The sequence below is a fragment of the Stylophora pistillata genome, chromosome 1, assembly GCF_964205215.1.
Source record: "Stylophora pistillata chromosome 1, jaStyPist1.2, whole genome shotgun sequence".
Lineage (NCBI taxonomy): Eukaryota > Metazoa > Cnidaria > Anthozoa > Scleractinia > Pocilloporidae > Stylophora > Stylophora pistillata.
In genome coordinates, this window is record NC_142519.1 from 42,708,866 (window position 1) to 42,730,663 (window position 21,798).

Consider the following 21,798-nt stretch of genomic DNA (forward strand, 5'->3'; position numbering starts at 1 on the left):
ATGGAGTGCGATGACAAGAAAGGACATGTTTTCTGCGCGCGCTTTAATGGCTTCGAATCACGTTCAACTTTCGAAAGGCATAAGCGGAAAGAAATTAACAGATACTTTCGTGGCGACTTCAAATACCCGTGATTTCACGAAATTTCAAGTTCATCTGACTATGAAGGTTAGTTAATTTGAATATAAAAAAAGTCATGTGTATGTATTTATACATACCTACATATATCTTTACGTCTTTAATTATTACATGAGAACATAACTGCTATTGAACGTTGCTTGAGACGATTAACATTGAAACTTCCTCGCACTCAGTCCCTGAAGATTTTTTGAGGTCGGAGTTGTCTACTGGCTGTGGGGGCATGGACGCCCCATTGAGAAAGTACCTTCGTAGACTATTGCGGCAAGTTTGTAATGTTTCTGGTTCATATTATTTGCCTTTGTTTTCTTTTGTCGTGTGGCTTATTTCTTTCTCCGTATTAAATGTAAGGCTTACAATCTTTCTCCTTTCCAGGAATATTGATTAAAAAGCCTGAGGTTTGAATCCTCACATGCGTCCACCCAGAGGTTTGTCTTTCTGCTCTGCTATAAGAACGTTTGGTAGCGATGTTAAATAAATTGAGGTTTGAATCATCACAAAGGTCCACACAAATTTCTTCCTCTGCCCAGCTGATAGAGCAGATGTTCCTTATGAATATTGACCCAGCTCTTACTTTTTTTTGTCTTCCAGCTGATAAGGTGATGCGCAATTTTTCTGAGATAATTGATTTTTGACTGATATGATATAAACAATTAGTTCTCGTGGCCCCTCTCAAGTTAAGCTACAGTCACCATTCCGTTCTGCAAATGCCATAATTTTTTAATGTTGTTCAGTTAAAAAGCAGATACTCTCCAACCTGGCTTTAGTCTTTTTGTATTCCTTTGACTTTGAATGTCAAGGGTGCCGGAGAAAAGTAAATCCCCGCTTGAACACAGACACAGTCCTCTGGTGGTTACAGCCGAGAACCGACTTGTCTAGCCTCCGGGTTTGAGACCTATTTAACGGCTCAGTGCTCGTATCAATCAATGAAAATAAAAAAATCATAAAACATGAAAATAAAAACGATACAGATACATCATTGCCGAGGTACCAGAGGGTAAGAACAAAGTATGGGCAATCTGCACTGCACCTCTCCTCGAGACGCGAAAATAGACAAGCACTGAGAGGAGCGCACGAAACTCTCCTCACAGCTGGGATCACCTTCTCTAGGCTGACTGCAGGAGGTTCGAATCCTCGCAAGGGACACAGATTGCAATGGTTTTTCTTTCACTATCCTATAGATGATACCATTAGCTTTCTGTGATCCATCTTGTCTGCTGGGAGTGAAATGTCTTCTTCTGAAACACTATCCTCAAGCTGAAAAAGAAGTGTGCTTGAACTAAATTTGCAATAGCTATAAACTGAAGCTAAACTCAAGTATTTGTTCCTGACAAAATTCCATGCAAGTGTGACGTAAATTTGACATTTGCTTTACATTTACCTTGCTCATTGAGCAAAGCTGTTCATTTGCTATAAATTTGCATTGGGATCTAACAAAAAAAGAAATAAAAACCCTTATTTAGTGGCCATTTGCCAGTTCCCTGAGGGTGGCCCATTTACTGGGTTCAACTGTATTCAGAATAAAATTTAATGTAAATGAAACTGGAATTAAATGTGATTGATCTATTTACCTTTGCTAGAAATCCGAGGGAAATAATAATTCAGGCCACAGGCCTGCCAATCATCCACTTAGAGGCTGATTACATGAGTCAGGCTGGCCTGCCCACATAATGCCATCCTAGCAAACAGTGAACTCGGCTCATGTAATCCACCCTTACTAAAACAACTAATCGGACAAACAAAAGTGGCAGGCCTCTGCCTACCACAGACATAACATTTTATTTTCATAAACACTGCGAACATATATTGCACAAAACTAACAAATTATTTTGACTTCGGCCGAACAAATTGTCTACAATATAAATAATGTGTTCTATAGCTCATGTCTCCAAAAATCAAGTCACAATAAATCCTAAGAAACTGTCATTTACAATTAAACTGAATAAATAGCTTTATTAATCAAAAGCATTGGTATGCAATTAAAGAATGGGTAAAAGAAAGACTTCTGTCACTTGAAAGCACTGATTTACAAGATGTGCCACTTTTTCACCTGCCAACTTACAAAATGCCATTGAGAAAGCTTTCTACACCCATGTTACTGTCACAATAAATGGGAATTTCAGAGAAATAATTCAAACAATAAAAATGAATACGTAATAGTTTGTGTTTCCAGCACTCTATAAAGGCAACAAAAAATAATGTCTGTATCAAGCATTACTATAATGAGGTTAGCACTTTTGGTTATTCTCTGTAGTTGGTCTTTTTCTTTCTTTTTTTTTTTTTTGTATATGTATTGTGAAATTTTTATTTTCATGGATCAGTGTAAATTTTGTTTCATATATACAAACAATGTTATTTGTGGAAATCTCCCTATGAAGCTGACAGACAGTATTGATTTTACAGAAATACATATTAATCTGTTGACTTCGTCCAAAGCTTCAATTCATACAGGGTGACAATTTTACATACACATTGGCAGTACAACAAAAGCACTGACTGACAAGATGTGCCATCTCATCATCTGCCAACCTATGATGTGCCATCGAGAAAGCTTTCAGTGCCCTTGTGGCAAAAAGTCTTGGCAGGAAAAGAGCAGATTCCTCACTCCCTGAAAAAAAAAAATACAGAACCTAAGAAACAGTGAACAGCTTCAAATATTTAAGCTAATAGCGCTATCTACTGCGAGGATCGTGCATCATACGTATCTAATACCGCAGTTCAAAATATATAAACTTCATATATTTCATTGTATCTGATTTATCACTTTCACGGGTTTATTACGAATCGACTTAACGGCCTGCTCCCAGTTGGCTTGTTAGCTCAATTGGTAGAGCGCTGCACTAGTATCGCAGAGGTCAGTGGTTCGAGTCCCGTACAGGCCTCATTTTTTCAGGTGTGATTTTCGCTATTGCTTAAATTAGCGCTATCTACTGCGAGGATCGTGCATCACACGTAAATTTCCTTTGTTACAAGATATCCTTGACCTACACACGGCTAGATTTTCAGAGATATTTTTAACTAACCCTTTTGAAACTTTGGTATCGGTATGAAGCTGTTTACTTGAACAAGTAAAGTTCGAACGTGTAGTTCGTGTTTTCCCGCCTTTCTGTTTCCTTGCTTCCAATTACACTCGAGTCTTCATTTGTACTGGCCAGCGTTAGCTAGGCACAGTACGATAAACATCACAACGAGGCAATATGTCAACAGGAGGTCGTTGTTTGGTTTTAGAAATATTAATTCGCGCGCTTTTTTGAACCTCAATATTCCGTTTGACTACTTTGTTAACAAAGCATCACAAAGCATCCGAGAGAAGCACTTGTAGTGTGGTTATTTTACCGTTAATTCGTAGTTAAAGCAAGTAAGAAAAGAATATGGCGGAAAGACGATTGCACGATCAAAACCATGATGTGGTTCCAGCGGCGAAAAAAGGAATAAAGTGTCCGACGATTGCATTGTGCTGCTGGAGGAGTTGATCCGGAGCAATCACGCTCTGGCGAGCGAAAATGTAAAGCTTCGGCAGCAGCAAGAGCGCAGCAACAAAGAAAACTCTGAAGCGCTTCAGCGGATCGAGGGCCGTCTTCAAACTGTTGATAATTAATGCAGCCAACGTCCGTCGGCGCCAAAACAGAAGACAAAGGCGAACGACGGTAGTAGTTCCACCGGCTTGTCGAGTGAATAAAAAAACATAACTGATAAGCATGAATAATGTGATATGTGTTCATAATTTGCTTGAATCAGTTCTGTTTCGTGGAAGATTTTCTTTTATGTTGAGTAGATGTTTGGCGCGCGAATTATATGCATAATTAACTTAATTATTTCGGCGGTAATCATTTGACATGATTAGATGTGGTTACATTTACTTGATAATCCTTTACCATAAACAGGTCTACCAGAAAAGTTTTTTTCCTCCCTTTTGTTTCAACGAGAATTATGTAGTATGAAAATTCATTTAATCATTTTTTCTCTTGGACCCTTTTGACCTTGCCTGTTTTATTCACATAGATGGGTAAGGTTAATTTTTAATTGTGCTTGTGTCGATTGCTCTACATCATCTAGCCTTCAAACAACCAGGGTTTTTAAAAAGCGTGAGAGTAGAAATAGGACATACTTGACAAACCGATTGTTGAATTTTTTTTCATTCTTTTAGAGAACTGTGAGGAGAATGTACAAACTCCTTTTGAAAAAAGATGACTTTAGTGGTTTCTATCTTGACGAAGAGTGAGTAATATGTTTTTAGATTCAGAGATATTTTACTTTATCTTGATTGAGCGAGGAAATCCGAGTCTAAGCTGCTGCTTGAAATATTGAGATGTTATGTGAACACCTTATGGTGGTTACAGTCGAACCTCGATTATCCGGACTTTTTCTCTGGTCCCGTTTTTTTCATGATTATTAATGAGCTTTGATCTTCCAAACTTTATGGGGTAAAAAAATTCAGAGATTATGTCTAAATTCAGGAAAAGTGCGTTTAAAACATTGCCTCCTCCGCTTTCAAAAGATCGAGCACTCGGAGAGTCATCGAAGCAGATTTTTATCTTTATTTCTTTTGTTTACATTATTGTCTCATTAATATTCATATTTTCGATTATCCTGACTGATTACCTAAGTCCCAACAGGTCCGGATAATCGAGGTTTGACTGTACTTTTGTCTTAGTGTTAATGTTGTTACTACAGAATACCAGGCTTACTTGTATTTTTTTTTGTCTTAGAATAAATTCTGACAGCAACAAGATCCTTTTTGAGCGGACAATAGAGCAGGCAATACATCAACAAGGAGGACCTGAAAAGTGTCCTTGGACAAAAGAAGTCATAGAAGGTAGCTACCAATAATCATAGCACATGCATTTCACTTTTACTGGGGTGTCATTACATTTTGTGGGTGAGCATAAGGATTTTGCACTCAAGCATATTGATGCATATCTCCTTTATAACAACTTGAGTTTTATTGAAGGCCTTGGCTTGAAAACATCCAGGCAAAATTTTGCTCAAAGTTGGTCGATTTGTCTATTGTCCAGCCCTTAATGATACCCCTGCTTTTAGTCTCTACCATCAATTCGTGTCTTTTACCACTTTCCCCTCAACATAAATGTCATCATAAAACTAGCATTCAAAAACACAGTTAGATACCCTGAAACCTCTAATGAGCACCTTCATTACATGGTCAAATTTAGGACTGGGGGGGGGGTGCATTTTATAGTTTTTCCTAACTTACATATTAACTTTCCCAAATGTTACAGAAATTTAAATATGTTGCAAACTGAAATTTTCAGGTTTATTTCTTGTCTCTAGATCTGAGACACTTCAGTGTGGATCCTCAAAAAAGCATACTTTACACCTTAGCAATGAATCACTAAGGACATACTAACTTGGCAGATATTCTAAGGTGGCCTGCCATAAATTATTATAAATTTGAACATTGTCATTAATTTATGTGGGAATCTTTTTACAATCAGCTTCTCATGGCATTTTCATAATCATTTCTTTAAACAGCTGCTTTACAAATATATTTCAAATATGTGTGAAAACACAGAAACTGAAGAGTGGTAACCACTATGAGGCTCATAAACAAAAAACCTGGAAGAGTGGTCTCCAAAGAGAGGTATTTATTGGCTAGGATACTATTTTGAACATTTTACTTTTCATATACCCTGCTGTTCACAAATGATGGGGTCCGACAGATGTTCAATGTTACCAGACTGAGTACACCCTCAAGTACACTTGATCAATGGGAGGGAAGCTATTTCCCATTGAATGTCTTTATTTTGGCACTTCAAAATTGGATGGCTTTGAATATAGACACATCTAAGGGACTATGTTCTTATTAGAGAAATTGTTAAATAAGTGAGGTATTCTGGTCTGTATCTAGAGCCTCCCAAGAAAATCTTTGTAAAATAAATTTGAAAAATATTAAAATGTGATGTGAGATAAATGATAGTTTGTATGCACCATTTGATGGAAAAAAAAAAAAGGACAAAGAGACCCTATATTATAACATGCTTAAGAATTCCATTCTTACAATGGGTACACACATATATATATATATCAAGAGAAATTAGTGATTTGGATCATATTTTTCATTTGAAGTCCTATAACACCCTTCTCATGCCTGTTTAATTTTTTTATTTTTTTTAGAAGTTAATGAGACAAACTACAGCCCTGGAGCTGGTCAACTGGGCCAACCAGCATGAAAAGGGGAGAGCAGCAGAGGTTCTTGTCATGGAGGCAATGAGCAGTGAGGAAAGCTGCTACGAGGATGACAATGGAAATACCTCAAAAGTAACAAAATACTCTGTGCATCACCTTCAGTGGGAAAGTAGGAGAATGAAAAAAATTGAAAAGAAACTTGACAAGGCTTATAAGAAAAAGCTCACTTCAAGAGCTAAAGAGAGAATCTGTCCAGGGTTTATGGGCAACCTTTTCTGAGATGCCCACCTACTGAAAATTTTCCAGAGTGGGCAATAATACAGTGAGAAAATTGTTTTACTAATCAATGAAATCGAAAATGTACAAAATATCAAGCCAAGTCTAGAATGAGGTTATTTTGCATGCCTGCACGAGGCTTCTTTTTCATTGAATAATTATGGTCTCATCTAAAGTAAGTGATCGTGAATTCTTCAATGTTAATAAATTTCCTCCACATGAGATACTTTTTTATATATAGATGTACACATCATTTTTGTATATCAAAGTTTCAGCTGCATTTTAGAGTAAGAGAACTGTTTTCTATTACTTGTTTACTAAAAGAAATTAAGGTATATGATCATATTTAATAAGTATTACAGTTGTAATAATGTAGCAAATAACTGAGAGTTATTGCAAATTTAAGTCGATTAAGAAAATTTTTCTGAATTTTAGATTGATAGGTTGAACTTATATTTTTTATTGTTAGACAAGTATCATTTCAAATCACATTTCTTAGTAGCTGGATTTGAGAGTACAATTTGTGAATCAATATCTTTTTGTGTAGTTTGTTACTACAGCTAGTTATATAATTTGTGTATTTGTCATACTTTTATAGTGGTAAATATTCTATTACCTGCTTGACGAAGATTATATTATACATTGACAAAAGTGAAACAGTTTTAATAAAGTATGTCAATCAGTAATTCAAACATTTGGACATCTCTTTTTTTAATTATTTATGGGGCTCGACTGGGATATCCTCAGCTTCATTGTAGGTTTATGTTATCTCAGGGGAACAAATGAGTTTTGAACGAAACTATTTCATCACTGCAATTTCAAACACTTTGTTATTACTTGAATGTGTGATGCTTCTTTTTCTATCAATTGTAAGGTTGCCCAAAATATCATAAGTTATTGGGATATAAATGAGGGTGTGATTAAGCAAATCAAAAGTCAGTTGAAAGTGAAACCTGCAGCCTTTAGAGGCGCTTAAAGGTCACTTAATGATGAATGTTAACAAAACTTGAAATTTAAGAGAATCAGAAAGTACAACTAAAGATGAATTACAACAAAACCTGTAACTTTAAGCAGTACTTAAAGGGAAACAAAAGATTGAAGAAACCTTTAAGATGCATTTACAAGTGGAAGTTTTGGTTGACTAAAGTTGACTTTACAAGAATTAAGAGGATTCCTAAATTCAATTAAATGGTTATTTAGGTTTGCTTTCATGTGATCTTAAAGTGTTCATGAAATGGTTATTTAGGTTTGCTTTCATGTGACCTTAAAGTGTTAACTAAATGGTTCATAAGGACACTTTAATTGACTTCGGAAAGTTCAATTAAAGATACATTTCAGAACTTTCGTATGTCACCTAAAGATGACTTAAATACTTCTAATGTTAACCTTTAAGTTACCTTTAAGGAAACTTAATTTAGTTATTTCATCCTGTGAAACTTTTCTGAGAGTAGAAATTAAAATTTTTTAGTGGCTATTAAAACACTATCAATCTATCTTGAGTTAACCTGGGATTTCAATGAAAACAATGGATCTAAATAGTCCAGTTTCAAGCTAAAAATTTTTCTGGCAGCTTTTCTGCATGTTCCAGGAGAGGGTTGCTTAAAAGCATAGAATTCTGGGCACTGTGATTAGGAATATGAGTTCTATTTACTCGATCGATTGCAAAAGTAAATGGGCGCGCGTCTGATCACGTATTTAAATGTTACAATAGCGTTACCAAGGTATAGACATTGTTTAACCGACAGCCAGCATAGTTCTTTCGTTAAAGGCATGGCTTGATAGAACTTACTTGTTCTTGTCACAATGCACGCGGCAACGTTTTGGTCTGAATACATTTTTGGTATGTTTTTTCAGGAAGTGTTGGAGTACACTGATGGGAATTAAAACAGTTTGGTAGATACCAAAGCACTAATTTAGTTTGGAAGGAGGTTTCGCCAAAATAAATGCATGTTTAACACGACTGACTCTAATAACTGATGAAACAGTTCCTATAATACGAGAGAGGTTGCGGGACAGAAACAGTCTCGAGGTCCTTGACAAATAATGCTGGATCAAGGTTACTAATTAAAAGAATCTCTAAGTTTCGTAATCAGCTGCCTGCTGCCAAAGACCATTAAAGTCAACAAATACCTCTCCTTATCTAAGACTCTATAGTTATACCGATCGCCGTGTGCATTTTATTGTTTAGATACATGTATAATAACAGCCTCGTAGCCCTGTCACCTGATCAGTTCCAAGGCCTCTCCAATCTGAGCGACCTGTAAGTAAACATTTCATGGAAACCACACCTGACAGCACAAGTAGCTAGTATTGACCATGTTAATATCTAGGCATCTGTGATTGGTTATCATTTGCTCGCCTAATCGCTTAGCTCCCTTTATTTACTCTTGGTTTGAGAACGTCCATCTGAAAAAAAAAAGGGAGGAGTAACTCTCGAAAGTACAGTCAGGAGCCCATCAACCTGTGTGATGAGCTCCTGGTACAGTTTATTTAATATTTTTGCAGAGGTACAGAGGGTCAGCGGGGCGAATAGACTCCCCTTTCCTCTTTCCACCACTTTTACTTAAAGGTTTTCTAAAATAATCAAGGTAGTGCTCTTTGACTGGATAAACCTCAGAAAGCTCGGCAGAATTCTAAACAAGATGCTACGTCATCCAAGATAGGAACTGCTACCCCGAAGTTCTCTAGAAAAAGACAGAAAAAGAATAGAACTAGGGATGTAATAACTCTCTCCCTTACCCAAAAGGATTCACATTTTTTGAAAATCGGGAAGTTTTTGAAGATATTTCGGGAGAAAGTATTGAAGAATCAATAGAGATTGTGGAAGTTTATGAAAATAAGTGTTTACTTCAGATTTTTTTTACACTTGTGATAACAATGATGTGTCTTCTTTGTTGTTCAAGGGCTGTTTATGAAAACAACATTGACTACCTACCGCGTGGAGTTTTTGAAGGCATAAAAAACATGATGTCTATGTAACTATCTGTTTTTCAATCTTTCCTTTAATTAACGGTAGCGAGGTACCAGTAAATCAATTAGGGAAATCATCTCGGAAAGATGCAATCGTCGGAATCGTAGGAATTTCCGTTATCTTAAATGAATTAGGCTCAGGAAGATCAAGAGGCTCGTAAATGTCCACACCAAAAACGTGGACGATCTTCCACCCCTGAGGACTAGTCATATCGTATGAAGAAAACCATTTGTGATTGGAATACGTAGTATTTACGAAGCAGAAGTGAGATCCGGCTGAATAAGAGATCTTTTAAAGTACTAGAAAGAACCACCAGAAGACAAAGCAGACAAAACCTCGGGACACCCCAGGTCTTTTAACCACCGAAACCAAGGTCCTGACAAGGTGGTCCTTCCAGATTCAAACTTTGAGTGTTCAAAGACACATACCATGCAAACCACACGAGGAAGATATGAGGCAATACTCATGGGGATATTCAAATCAAGCGGACAGTCATGGATCAACGTTTGTGAACATATGAAAGTCACATATTTGAACTGTGGTTAAAGAACGAGTACGAGAGCGATCTTCGCAGTAACGAACACTAAGTAAGAGAAGATGTTACCAAAAATCAAACAAATTCACAAATCAACAGCAACAGTCAAAAAATCGAATTGGCTCATATACCAGTATTAGGTAGGCATATAGGTAAAACAAACCAAGACTCATATAGTTTGTTTAAAAATTCTTTTGTTTTCGAGAAAGTTAATAAAACTCAATTTACGCATAATTAGCGTCGTTCGAAGGTAAAATCTAGCCCAATTTTGGAGGCCTTGCTTCTACTCGTAAAAGTAGTGAAAAACTTACTTATTCACAGACTTTTAGAACAATGTCTCCCCTAAGTTTTCACAAAAAAGTAGAATCACATGCATTTCAATTTGAAATAAAAAACGGATTTTTCTATTTACTTAAGTGCAGTGTGAAAAGTAGGGTAGCTTCAAAAAATTATTTTTATATGTGTTAGGTGAAATAAACATTTAATATTTGAAGCAAGAGAAGTAGAAATGATAAACTTACCGTTTGAAGAGTTGTTTTTCTGGGGTTTTTGTGCTGCTATGCATACGAGGGCTTTTTAAATTCATAGAAATTTCGCTCTTCGGCGAAATCGGCGACATAAAAGATGACACTGACTTTGTTCATCATTTGAAGTCATGATCAGAGGTAATAATGAATGCTTAAATGATATAAATAACGTCTTCAAAGTACTTGCAATACAGTAGAAGTTGTTTTTGTCTTCTCCGAAAGCATTCGTTTTGTAGAAATGAGTAGACATGGTTTTCACTGCGTGACTTATGTGTCACGCAATTGTCAGATCTATATTCTTTACGCAAGTGGTTTGAAATCTCTTAAATCGAAAAGTTGCAGGAGATTTTTAATCTGAAATCCAAATGAGAGGAATAAGATATGAGGAAGCTTCTTCGCTTTTTTCCTGGAAATATTGACTGGCACTTTGCATTTAGTATTTTCCCCTCGAGTCAATCCAAGACCAAGTCTTGAGCGATGAATTGGGCATATTGTTTATGTTTCAGCACCGTTGGGTCATTGGAAAACAGTTGCTGGACTTAATATCAAGTCATGCTCGGTGAACACACCAGTGAATGAAAAATAAGCCAAATACCCTGCTATTCCCTTGTCACACGACAGTAAAGGTACTATTTGCCTAGCCCCTTTTCTGTCTTTTGGATTATGGCCACAATCATCCACAGCAAGAGATTCAAATGAACAAAAAATCTCCATTCAAAATATTTAAACTCGGTTGTTTACTTGTTTCGCACTAAGTTTACCAGATGTTATCATATGGCTGTGTCTCACAAGGACTGGGAACTACCGAATTCACGAATTTGATTGGCTGAAATCAATATTGGAGGCGGTCTAGATTTTCCAATCTACACCGGCATCTGGCCGGTCTAAAAAAAAAAGGTACAAAGTATATAAAAAATTGGCATATAAGACACAGGCATATAATAAACATCTTATTAACCGAGCTAGGTCGGTCTGTATGGGAGAATCTTGACCTCGGTCTGTACTGGCGACCTCGGTTAAGATTCTCCCATGCAGTTCTCCTGCTCGGTCAATAAGAACTAAAAATGAACTGTGACGTTACGTTTTATTGCTAATTGCCTATAAGTAGTAACAACTTAAAAAAAATATGAATTTTTATGCGAAGACAAAACCTCTCATTCCTTCTATTTGAATTTCATACAAAAAATTTCCTGCAAATTTTCGATTTAAGAAATTTAAAACCACTTGCGTAATAGGAATATAGATCTGACAATTGCGTAACATAAGTCACGCAGTGACAACCATTGTCCACTCATTTCTACAAAATAAATGCTCTCGGAGAGAACAAAAACAACTTCTCTCATATTGCAAGTACTTTAATACGATATTTATATCATTCAAGCCTTCATTATTACCACTGACTGCAAATGATAAAGAAAGTCTGTCTGTTCTTCTATGTCCCCGACTTTGCCGAAGAGCGAAATTTCTATGAACTTAAAGCCCTCGTATGCATAGCAGCCCAAAATCCCCAGAAAAATAACTCTACAAACGGTAAGTCTATCATTTCTACTTCTCTTGTTTCAAATATTAAACTTTTATTTCACTTAGCACATATAAAAATAATGTTTTGAGGCTACCCTACTTTTCACACGGCACTTAACTAAATAGATAGAAAAATCCGTATTTTATTTCAAATTTAAATATTGATTCTACTTTTTGTGAAAACATAGGGGAGACATTGTTCTAAGAGTCTCTGGAATAAGTAAGTTTTTCACTGCTTTTACTAGTACAAACAAAGCCTCCAAAAATGGGCTAAGTATGGTGGCCCATTGTTATCATAGCATTGTTATCATAGCATAATAAAAAAATAAAAGTAAAATTAAAAAAAAATAAAAGTAAAAGCAATCCAAAAAAAAAATTGAATTTAAAATAAAACATTAAAGAAAACAGGAGCTACTGAAGAAATTCAATAAAAAAAAGTAAAGGAAGATTAAAAATTAAAAAATACATAAAAGTTAAAATTAAAGTGAAAAATAATTTAAAAAATAAATAAGATAAAAACCTTTAGTACAAATGCAAAATAATTTTAAGTTTACTATGATAACGCTGGGCCGAAAGGAACATCACGATATTTGTTTCCAAAATGAAATGTTCGAAAGCAGCCCATTGTTATCATAGCCTGCGACACGTAAGGTCAGTGGACAACCTAGTTCCCAGCTTCCTCTCTCTTTCTCTTCTCTCAAAATGGCGGTCCGCATTCGTTGCTCAGAGTGGGAGAGTGACGAGCAACTGAAGAGCGACCTTGAGCGCTATGTGTTAGCAAACTATTCCAGGCAGGAGATACTGGATTTTGCTAGTCGGGACTTCCCTGAGTATGCCTGGAGTCTGCCTACACTTAGCAGAAGATTACGTTTTTTCGGCATCAAATACGTTAGGTACGAAACCAACGTTGAAGATGTAAAGAAGGCAATCGAAGAGGAAATGGAGGGTCCAGGGCAGTATCTAGGGTATCGAGCAATGCAGAGAAAAATACGAGAGCAACATAAATTGGCTGTCCCTTGCAATCTGGTCCATGATGTTATGGGTATGGTGGACCCCGAAGGACTGACTAGGCGAGGGAATGTTGGTCGAAAAAAACCACAAAGAGGAGCTACTGGAACGTTCACATCATTGGTAAGTTCTCCCACCTTTTTGTGGCAGGTGCCCAAGTATGTAAAATTCATTGAAGCATTTCCCCTGATCCCTTAGAGTAAGCCGTTGCAAAGTAGAGTAAATATATGGGATCAAATGGCATGTTCTGGCAACCTACCTCGAACCATCCAACTTATCTGCCTGTGCTTTTATCATGAATTTCAATCTAGTGTAACATGTTTTTAGGCATCTGGAAAAGACATTTTAAAGGCAACGCAAGTAACTGGGGTATCTGTGTGCTAAAAGCTCTCATTATCTTGCTTGTCCTTTTAAAGATTGCCAAACAAAATCCATATCAGGACATTCTGGTGATAATATATGTTGATCTCAACTTGCTTATGCATGCCTGCCTATAGGTACAAATACTTGACTGATGGTCCAGGTCTTTTTGATTATCCAAAACATGGTGGATTTGGACACAAGCAAACCTGCTTCCCTTCCCATTTCTTTTCGTCTTTCAGTTTGGTGAGTTCCCATAAATTTTCTGGACTTCCCTAATCCGATCAGCCAAGGATCCCCCTTCTGTAATAGGCTTATGGTCATAGTGTCATGTCATAGTAGTTATTTTGTGAAGGTGTAGTCTGATCGTCCGGGTGAGTGTAGTCCTGAGAAGGACTGTTGTCGGTGGCAGTGACTGACGTTTCGACAACCTGTGCGGAAGTCATCATCAGAGTCAAGTGAGTGATTGTTGTCAGTAGAATGTTCTAAACATCACAAACGACCGAAAAAGAACAACCTAGCTTTACCGACAGACCGAAACAGACCAATCACGAACGACTTACGTCACTTGAGTCTTACAGCCAATAACATCACGGCAAAACCAACCGATCATTTCACACGAACTGGAATAAGAACATTCTACTGACAACAATCACTCACTTGACTCTGATGATGACTTCCGCACAGGTTGTCGAAACGTCAGTCACTGCCACCGACAACAGTCCTTCTCAGGACTACACTCACCCGGACGATCAGACTACACCTTCACATGTTACCCCCGGGTTCAAACCATTTACTGCAGTAGTTATTTTATTATGTTATCTTGTATACAGGGACCTAATCACACTCATTCTGGGGATGGCCACGACAAGCTAATGGGTTTCATGAATAGCACTTTTCCTTTAGCTGTTTACGGCTTGCAAGATGCCTTTAGTGGATACATTTTGTATCTGAAATTATGGACCACAAACTCTGACCCTAAGCTTATTGGTCGTTGGTACATGGATCATCTGTACAAAACAAAAGGTAACATTGGTCCTGTATGCAAAATATATACAATGGCAATTGCAGACTGATCATGATACAGTCAAAGCTGAACCATAGTTAACTAAGGTTAAGCTCTACATCCCGGGGAGGGGTACTCCCATACATAAAGCTTATAGGTATGTGCTGCTGTGAAGGGTAGGGTTTTTGAGCAGTTTAGTCTAGGATAGGGTATTAAAAATCAGAGCATTTTGGTCTGGAATAGGGTATCATTTACCGTATAAGCAACTTCCTGTGACAGAAATAAAGTTCCTGGAGACTAGCAAGTCTGGAATAGGGTGGTAATTTTACGCATCTAGTCTAGAAGAGAGTCGCAAAATTCAAACATGATCTAGTATAGGGTAAGGGTCTCAGAGTCCCAGCGACACACCCCTACCCAAAATATCCAGAGCCCCCCCTGGGCTCTACATACATGTACGATTTTTTAAGCTTTATTTATTTATTTATTTACTTATTTTATTATCTTTTTTTCATTCAAGTGATCAGTAAATATCTGAGGCTGGATAAAGGAACTGAGACAGGGCACATGGCTACTATTCACGCTTTTTTAAGGCAAGAGCAAGATGAGGAGGCAGATACAGTTTTTTATGGTCCTTCAACAAATAACAAGGTAAGGCAGTTAACTAAACACTTTCCGACAATAAAACATCAGTTTGGTGCCCACTTAGGCTTTTCTGAATTTTTGATGTAGATTTTAATGATGGTAATGAAAATGCAGGAATCTGTGCTTCACATTCCAAAAACCTTTTTTCTGACCTATACATTTAAGGGTAATAACTGATTGTTTACTTTTTGAATTGCATTATCAACACAGATTTGAACCATTTTTCACAGATAGAAAGATGGTGGCGAGACCTGCACAATAGATTTGAAAGATTTTTCAAGAGGCAGCTCACTATGTTACTGGAACAAGGCCACTATGATCCAAGTGATCAACCAGACAGGTATTAACTATGTTTTGAAATACATTACATGAACAGTACCAGTTCTATTTAATTCATTTTACATACCTTATTACATGAATTTTTCGTGACACGTTAATTTCGTGATTTTGAGGTTCAAATATTTCGCAACACTTAAATTTCGCAATTTTTTGGAAAATTTTGTGTTTTAGGTCACTTTATTATATGGCTGCGATAGTACGCGCGTTCTCATTGGTTAATTAGCGTTCCATACTTTCCTGGTAAACGCCTACGGGCATTACAGATTTTTCCCACCACCGTTTTCGTTTACAAAACCTAGCTAACTTTGTGACTTTCGCTGAAAGAAACTTCATTAAAAAAGCAAGAAATTTAACAAAACACGTATCTTGGTCTTCTTTAACTATGAGTTCTAAAGATTTCTTATCTGAATTTTATTATCCTGACAAAAAATGAAAGCAATTTAGAAGTTCTCTCTATTTGGCGTGCTTTGCCCGTCGGAAGCCATATAATAAACAACTTAATAACCTTGTTTGCTCAAGCTTTACTGTAAAATTCCAGAGTTCGGGCTGAAATTTTCTATTCATGGACCTCGCCCAGAGGCTCGGTCCATAAAGCAGAAATTTTATCCCTCAGTCTGGAATTTTACAGCAAAGCCCTCACACGCAGTTATTAAGTAGTTATTAATTTTGAGTAATGCACCGCCCCTGGGATAAGGTATTTTTCCTTGACAAAGTTAATGTAACCAGCCATTGACGTGAATAAAAGGATAAAAATTTATACATTTCCACCAACCAAGTTGTGTGAATTAGTTTGAAAACCAAAAGTAACGTGAAGTCCACTATTGGCTTGCTTTTAGACTTGTAATGACCTCAGTGGTAATAAACTCATCCTTTTTATGATTATTTACATGAAGTTTCACTTAATTTTCACGTCATGTAATTTTCGCAACACTTATTTTTTGCATCTTTTTCATTTTGCGAAAAATCGCGAAATTTTCAAAATTAACATGTTGCAGAAGCTTCATGTAATAAGGTAACTGAAAACATGTGCAGTTAATTTCCAAGTGCTTATAATTTTGATGTTATACTGATTTCACCTCTCTTTATTAATTGACCTGACACATAGCCTGTGACTTGTAGTTAACACCTGCCACATTTAAATATCATGGATCTGCATTCTTACTATGCTGTCTTTGCATTTAAACAGGCACCTATTGGCATTCATTTTTATTCCTGTCATCCAGAAAGAAATGGATATCTTTAGGGAAACTGTGTGGAATTCACATAGAGTAAGGAGCCAAAAGGATGCTCAGATGCCTAAAGGGATACCATATCACCTGTACTCGTTCCCTGAGCAATACAATGCAAATGAGTGTGGTAAGGGTATTTTACTGAATATTTGTATGTTTTAGAATAATATTTACAGACTGCACAACAAAGCATGTCTTAGAGAGCCAAGTGTTGCATTTCTGAAGAAATCTTAAAATTTAAAAATTGTTTTAAGAAACATGATTTCCTGAGTTTAACAGATGTCTAGAACTTTCCAGGACCAGTGTTCTTTTTCCAGGACTTTCCAGTCCTGGCCAGTCCTTGAAAATAAGAAAATAAAATTCCAGGATTTTTCAGGTTTTCCAGGACCAGTACGAATCCTTTTTTAATTAATGACCCACCACTAAGTATCGATTCAATGAATTCAATGAGAAACAATGTGTAAAAAGCGGGGATGGTTAAATTAATTTATGGACAGCTTGAGAGATTAAATCATCAATATTATACTTCAATAGAGAGAGAGAGGCCAATACAGATATTTTCAGGGCAGACATGATGATCCACTCACTAACAAGTTATTAAGGGTTAATGTTCAAGTGCTCATCAAGTGCAATTTCCTGTATTGTATAGGTTTGCAAGTCACTTTAGAAGCACTGGATGAGGTTGCTTCATTATCAGGTGTCAAGTCAGTTGTAGATGACTACTTACCAAAAACTGTGAGAGAGAGCTGTGAACGAATTATTCCCAATATTGATGGGGTGAAGCCAGCCGAGGCAGCAGATGCCTATCTTTTCTTAAAGGAGAAGTACAAAGAGTCATCACCATCAGCATCATCATAAAAGTGCATTTTATTGTAACTTTTTTTCCTTATACCGGTAGTTCAAATGTGTAAAAAACATTGTCCAACAAATGGTCCAAGGACAAAGAACTACAGACTTAGTAACATTCATGGACGTTGTAAAAAATGCCAGTGATAAAAAAGATTTGTTATCTTAAATGAACTGTTCCATGCCGTGTTCTCCTCCCAATGGTCTGTGAGAAGCATGACGTAAGGTTTAAACTAACAACACAACACTTGAAAGGCAGTCACTGAGCTGCTATCTTGATAAAAGGTGGAAGGTGAATTATGCTCCAGTAATCCATTCTCTTACTGACTTAGGTCCATCATCTTACAGTAGGCATTGCACTCATGTTCATTGAGAAAGCATGTGATGCCCACGGATGAATAATTTCCATAGCAGAAATAGTATTCTAAGCTGCTGGCATCCATGATATCATTTGTTGCTATTTCGGGATCATATAAACAGTAGCCAGATCCCTGTATATCAAGTAACATGAGTTGTTGGTTGGATGATTCATAGGTATAGTGAACCAGGCACTCTGCTTTGGCCAACAAATCTTTCAAATCTTTATCTGCATCTTCAGGCAGATCGGCCTTCTTGCCATTATTATTAATCAGTTTGGCAAAGAGGCCTGGAACAAATTCCTCAACTGTCGCTGGTTTCTCGTCTATTGTGGTGTAGTATACATGGTTGTACTGAAAACACTTTCCCATTTCTTGTGATGCCTGTGACTGGAACTTCTTTGTTAAGTGCCTAGCTACCTCATGCATTTGTACTTGCTTACGACAATGGCTCTCTATATTAGTTTTTAATTGAGTACTAATTACTTCTTTGGACTTCTCGTTGTACGTTTTGATAACCCAGCGATTTGAAATGTTTTGGCCCGCAGATTTGCCAGTTAGCTTGCAGTGGTAAGCATCACGGAATCCACCTGAGGAAAACTTCTCTGAATCTACTGTACACTCTACCTCCATTGCATCTGTCCATTCTTTGGAGGCAATGTCAAATTGTTCAAAGGTTAGGAGACACTTGTTTTTGGTGACTGGTTTGATGAGCTTCCCAGCATCCAGCAATGAGGCAATGGATACGGATGGAGGAAACTGGGTTGTCACTGAGAACCTTCTATAATCTGCTTTTGGTTTTGGCGCAGCTGCCTTTCTCACTGGTGCTGATGATGCAGAAGTTGTTCTTTGGAATGAGGAGTTATCCGAGAAACCTTCATGTACATGTGTTGGGTCAGAGCTATTGGAGTCCTCCCCATAATCTTGGCCAACTACAAACCGCACCAGATACACCTACATGTTTGTCAAATAAAAATAACAAAACCGATCAGATTTCATTTGGGTTGGGCATCATATTTAACATATGAAATTCATGCTACTATCACTGTTAACTAGTTGGTAATGCTATTATAACAATATAAAATGTGAAAATTCTTATCATCAAGGCCCCAAAACTGCCAAACATCAGTGACCTTTACCTTCCTGTTGGCAATTTTTTTACATTTAAGCTAAAGAGTTTATGTACCCGGTATTCGCTGTCTAAATAAATGTATTTCAAAGGTAATATTACAGTTTCAACAAACTTGGAGTAACATGAGGAGGACTGAGGGTAGTGACAGTGTCATAACTGACATTTTTCAAAACTTAAGCCAAGGAGAGTTTGTTCAGACCTCTCATTCAAACTCTTCAAGAATTTGAATCCTGTGTGAAGAACAGAAAACCTGATGTCAACCTAACTTATATTTGTTGTTTTTTTTTTACATGGTGACAAGTCAATATATCATGCCCTCTTCCCAAAAGAAACATATAGAGATACAGTCAACTCTCATTACAACAGACACCCTCGGGACATTGTTTAGTGTCCGTGATAGTGAGAGAGTGAGAGTCAGTAATACCAGGAGTCATTCCTAGTCCAATCTCTTTTGGAGGGGATCTGAATTTTGTCCCTAAGAGACTGGTCATCATTTAGAGGGGGGGGGGGGGGGGCTGGTACAAATAGGGGGTGGGTAATCGATTTTTATGCAGGGAAAAAAGGGGGGGCCATATAAATTTATGCAAGTATTCAATGGTTCTGGGAGGAGGGCTATTCAGTTCAGAATGTGAAAAAAGTTACTGAATAATGCATTTAATAAGTACCAATAGACAGTTATATGTGTTGGTGTACTAAAAGTGTGTGTGTACGTGCGATTGTATATCTATCGGGGGGGGAGGTCAGAAAAAAAATGTGCTTCATGAAGTGGGGGGGTCAGGAAAAATGAAACATGGCATACCTAATTTTGCACCAGCCCTCCCCCCCCTCTAAATAATGACCGGTCCCTAATAGTTGAGAGGCCTTGTCAAGCGCGAATATAGTCGGACATTGGTCCTTTAATACAGTTTACCTCTAGTTTTACCCGAGAATATTTTTGCGCCATTGTTTATTTACCTAAGCTTAAATGCTTCGTACACGAACTCACCTTGTCCTTTCTATGAGGGATTTGTTCCATGCTGGTACAAGAGGGTCCCTTGTTTGTGACAAGAACATCACATAGGCTTGCTGGCAAACTGTAATGGTCAGCGAGAGCCTTCTTCAAGTTTGCTAGCGTAAGATCCTCGTATGGAAACGCCACAAACTCTCTTGGTTGGACTGGCCTAAACGTTTGTTTGTTGTCTGGCTCAGATGCTAAACGTTGCACGATTAACTCGTGCGGAGCGGAACCAGATTTCTTGCTTTTGCCTTTTCCGCGAGGGTCCGGTCGCTTCCTCTTCGCCTTCATTTCATCTTGCAAACGGTTCCACGTTTGTTGTCGTCTATTCATCTCGATAAAAGGACTTTTTACTGTAGTTTGAACGAGAAAAGTGCAAGCCACAACCCACACGTGCACGAGTTACCAATCAGGAAATGCGAGCAGCCCTTCTGAAAGTAGTCCACTGACCTTACGTGTCGCTGGCTATGATAACAATGGGCTGCTTTCGAACATTTCATTTTGGAAACAAATATCGTGATGTTCCTTTCGGCCCAGCGTTATCATAGTAAACTTAAAATTATTTTGCATTTGTACTAAAGGTTTTTATCTTATTTATTTTTTAAATTATTTTTCACTTTAATTTTAACTTTTATGTATTTTTTAATTTTTAATCTTCCTTTACTTTTTTTTATTGAATTTCTTCAGTAGCTCCTGTTTTCTTTAATGTTTTATTTTAAATTCAATTTTTTTTTTTTGGATTGCTTTTACTTTAATTTTTTTTTAATTTTACTTTTATTTTTTTATTATGCTATGATAACAATGCTATGATAACAATGGGCCACCATAGCTAAGTTCGACCTTAGAACGACGCTAACTATGCGTAAATTGAGTTTTATCAAATTGAGTTTTATGCGCATTTGATCATATGTAAATGGAATTGGCGCGATACAAATATTAAACTATTATTATTATTATTATTATTATTATTTTCTCAAGAAAAAAGAATTTTTCAACAAACTATATATGTCTTGGTAATTTGGTAATATCCACTAAGTTGAAATTGTAAATTGGCCACTGTAAAGAGTTAAAAAGCTGACGTTTCGAGCGTTAGCCCTTCGTTAGCCCTTACATCTTCATATATGTCTTGGTTTGTTTTACCTATAGGCCTACCTAACACTAGAATATGAGCCAATTCGATTTTTTGACTGTTGTCTGTGAATGTTTGACTCTTCGTGACAACCTCTGTTAAGCAGTAGTGAAAATGACGACTGAAAAAAACTCAGGCCTGTACTGGATTCCAACTCATGACCTCTGGGATACTGGACTGCACTGGTTAACTGGCATCGCAATGGTCACGGGCTCGAATCCCGTACAGGCCTGAATTTTTTTAGGCCTCATTTTCCCTATTGCTTATGTAGTGTTCGTCACAGCGAAGATAGCTCTCATACTCAGTAATGGATAAGTTGCAATTTAAATCCGACTTGCATAAACAATTATCTTTGGAAAAGTTTCCGTAATTTGAAGGTAATTTTAAGCTGGTCATCGAGCAACAATTGCGCAGTGAAGGTCATGAAAATACTTACGTGATATTATTGTACGACTTCATGGCCTCATGCACAATGAGGCTCTTTTCAATGCTTGTTAATTGACGCTTTACGCTTTTAATTACTTTATCGTTCTTCAGGAGCTTTTATTCCAATAAGATCCGCACAGTGACCAACGAACAATTCAAAGATGTCGCCCCGACTATTCGATTCTTGTGAGTTTGACTGAACTGATAATATTCCAGGTGTG

At 37.1% G+C, this 21,798-nt stretch overlaps 3 protein-coding genes and 2 long non-coding RNA genes across 8 annotated transcripts in view; 3 read left to right on the plus strand and 2 right to left on the minus strand.

Annotated features, from left to right (window-relative positions):
* The window catches only part of LOC148742638 (uncharacterized), a 49,989-nt gene that overhangs the window by 18,744 nt on the left and 9,447 nt on the right, over positions 1 to 21,798 (plus strand). Inside the window, exons 11-13 of the mRNA XM_088748020.1 lie at positions 8,745 to 8,816; positions 9,460 to 9,531; positions 21,689 to 21,763. Of these exons, the coding sequence (XP_088604146.1) occupies positions 8,745 to 8,816; positions 9,460 to 9,531; positions 21,689 to 21,763 (219 nt within the window). The remainder of the gene's footprint in view (positions 1 to 8,744; positions 8,817 to 9,459; positions 9,532 to 21,688; positions 21,764 to 21,798) is intronic.
* On the minus strand, positions 1,872 to 3,293 carry LOC148742639 (uncharacterized). The gene is made up of 2 exons (XR_016000341.1): positions 3,160 to 3,293; positions 1,872 to 2,744 (listed from the first exon to the last, which is right to left on the minus strand). It is a non-coding gene; the product is annotated as an uncharacterized LOC148742639 (long non-coding RNA).
* On the plus strand, positions 3,177 to 7,070 carry LOC148742640 (uncharacterized). 4 transcript variants are annotated; one of them, XR_016000338.1, is made up of 5 exons: positions 3,177 to 3,807; positions 4,284 to 4,354; positions 4,861 to 4,952; positions 5,627 to 5,735; positions 6,269 to 7,070. It is a non-coding gene; the product is annotated as an uncharacterized LOC148742640 (long non-coding RNA). The 4 variants fall into 4 exon arrangements; XR_016000335.1 differs by having other exon boundaries at positions 3,181 to 3,807; positions 4,846 to 4,952; XR_016000337.1 differs by lacking the exon at positions 3,177 to 3,807 and having other exon boundaries at positions 3,814 to 4,354; positions 4,846 to 4,952.
* On the plus strand, positions 12,380 to 17,710 carry LOC148742641 (uncharacterized). Its single transcript, XM_088757863.1, has 6 exons — positions 12,380 to 13,241; positions 14,312 to 14,504; positions 15,002 to 15,132; positions 15,357 to 15,466; positions 16,652 to 16,821; positions 17,344 to 17,710. Exons 1-6 carry the CDS (start codon positions 12,813 to 12,815, stop codon positions 17,550 to 17,552), a joined length of 1,242 nt encoding a protein of 413 aa, XP_088613989.1. The 5' UTR covers positions 12,380 to 12,812; the 3' UTR covers positions 17,553 to 17,710.
* Positions 17,544 to 20,819, minus strand: LOC148742642 (myosin heavy chain kinase A-like). The gene is made up of 2 exons (XM_088757859.1): positions 20,014 to 20,819; positions 17,544 to 18,850 (listed from the first exon to the last, which is right to left on the minus strand). The coding sequence occupies exons 1-2, from the start codon at positions 20,353 to 20,355 to the stop codon at positions 17,861 to 17,863; spliced, it is 1,332 nt and encodes a 443-aa protein (XP_088613985.1). The 5' UTR covers positions 20,356 to 20,819; the 3' UTR covers positions 17,544 to 17,860.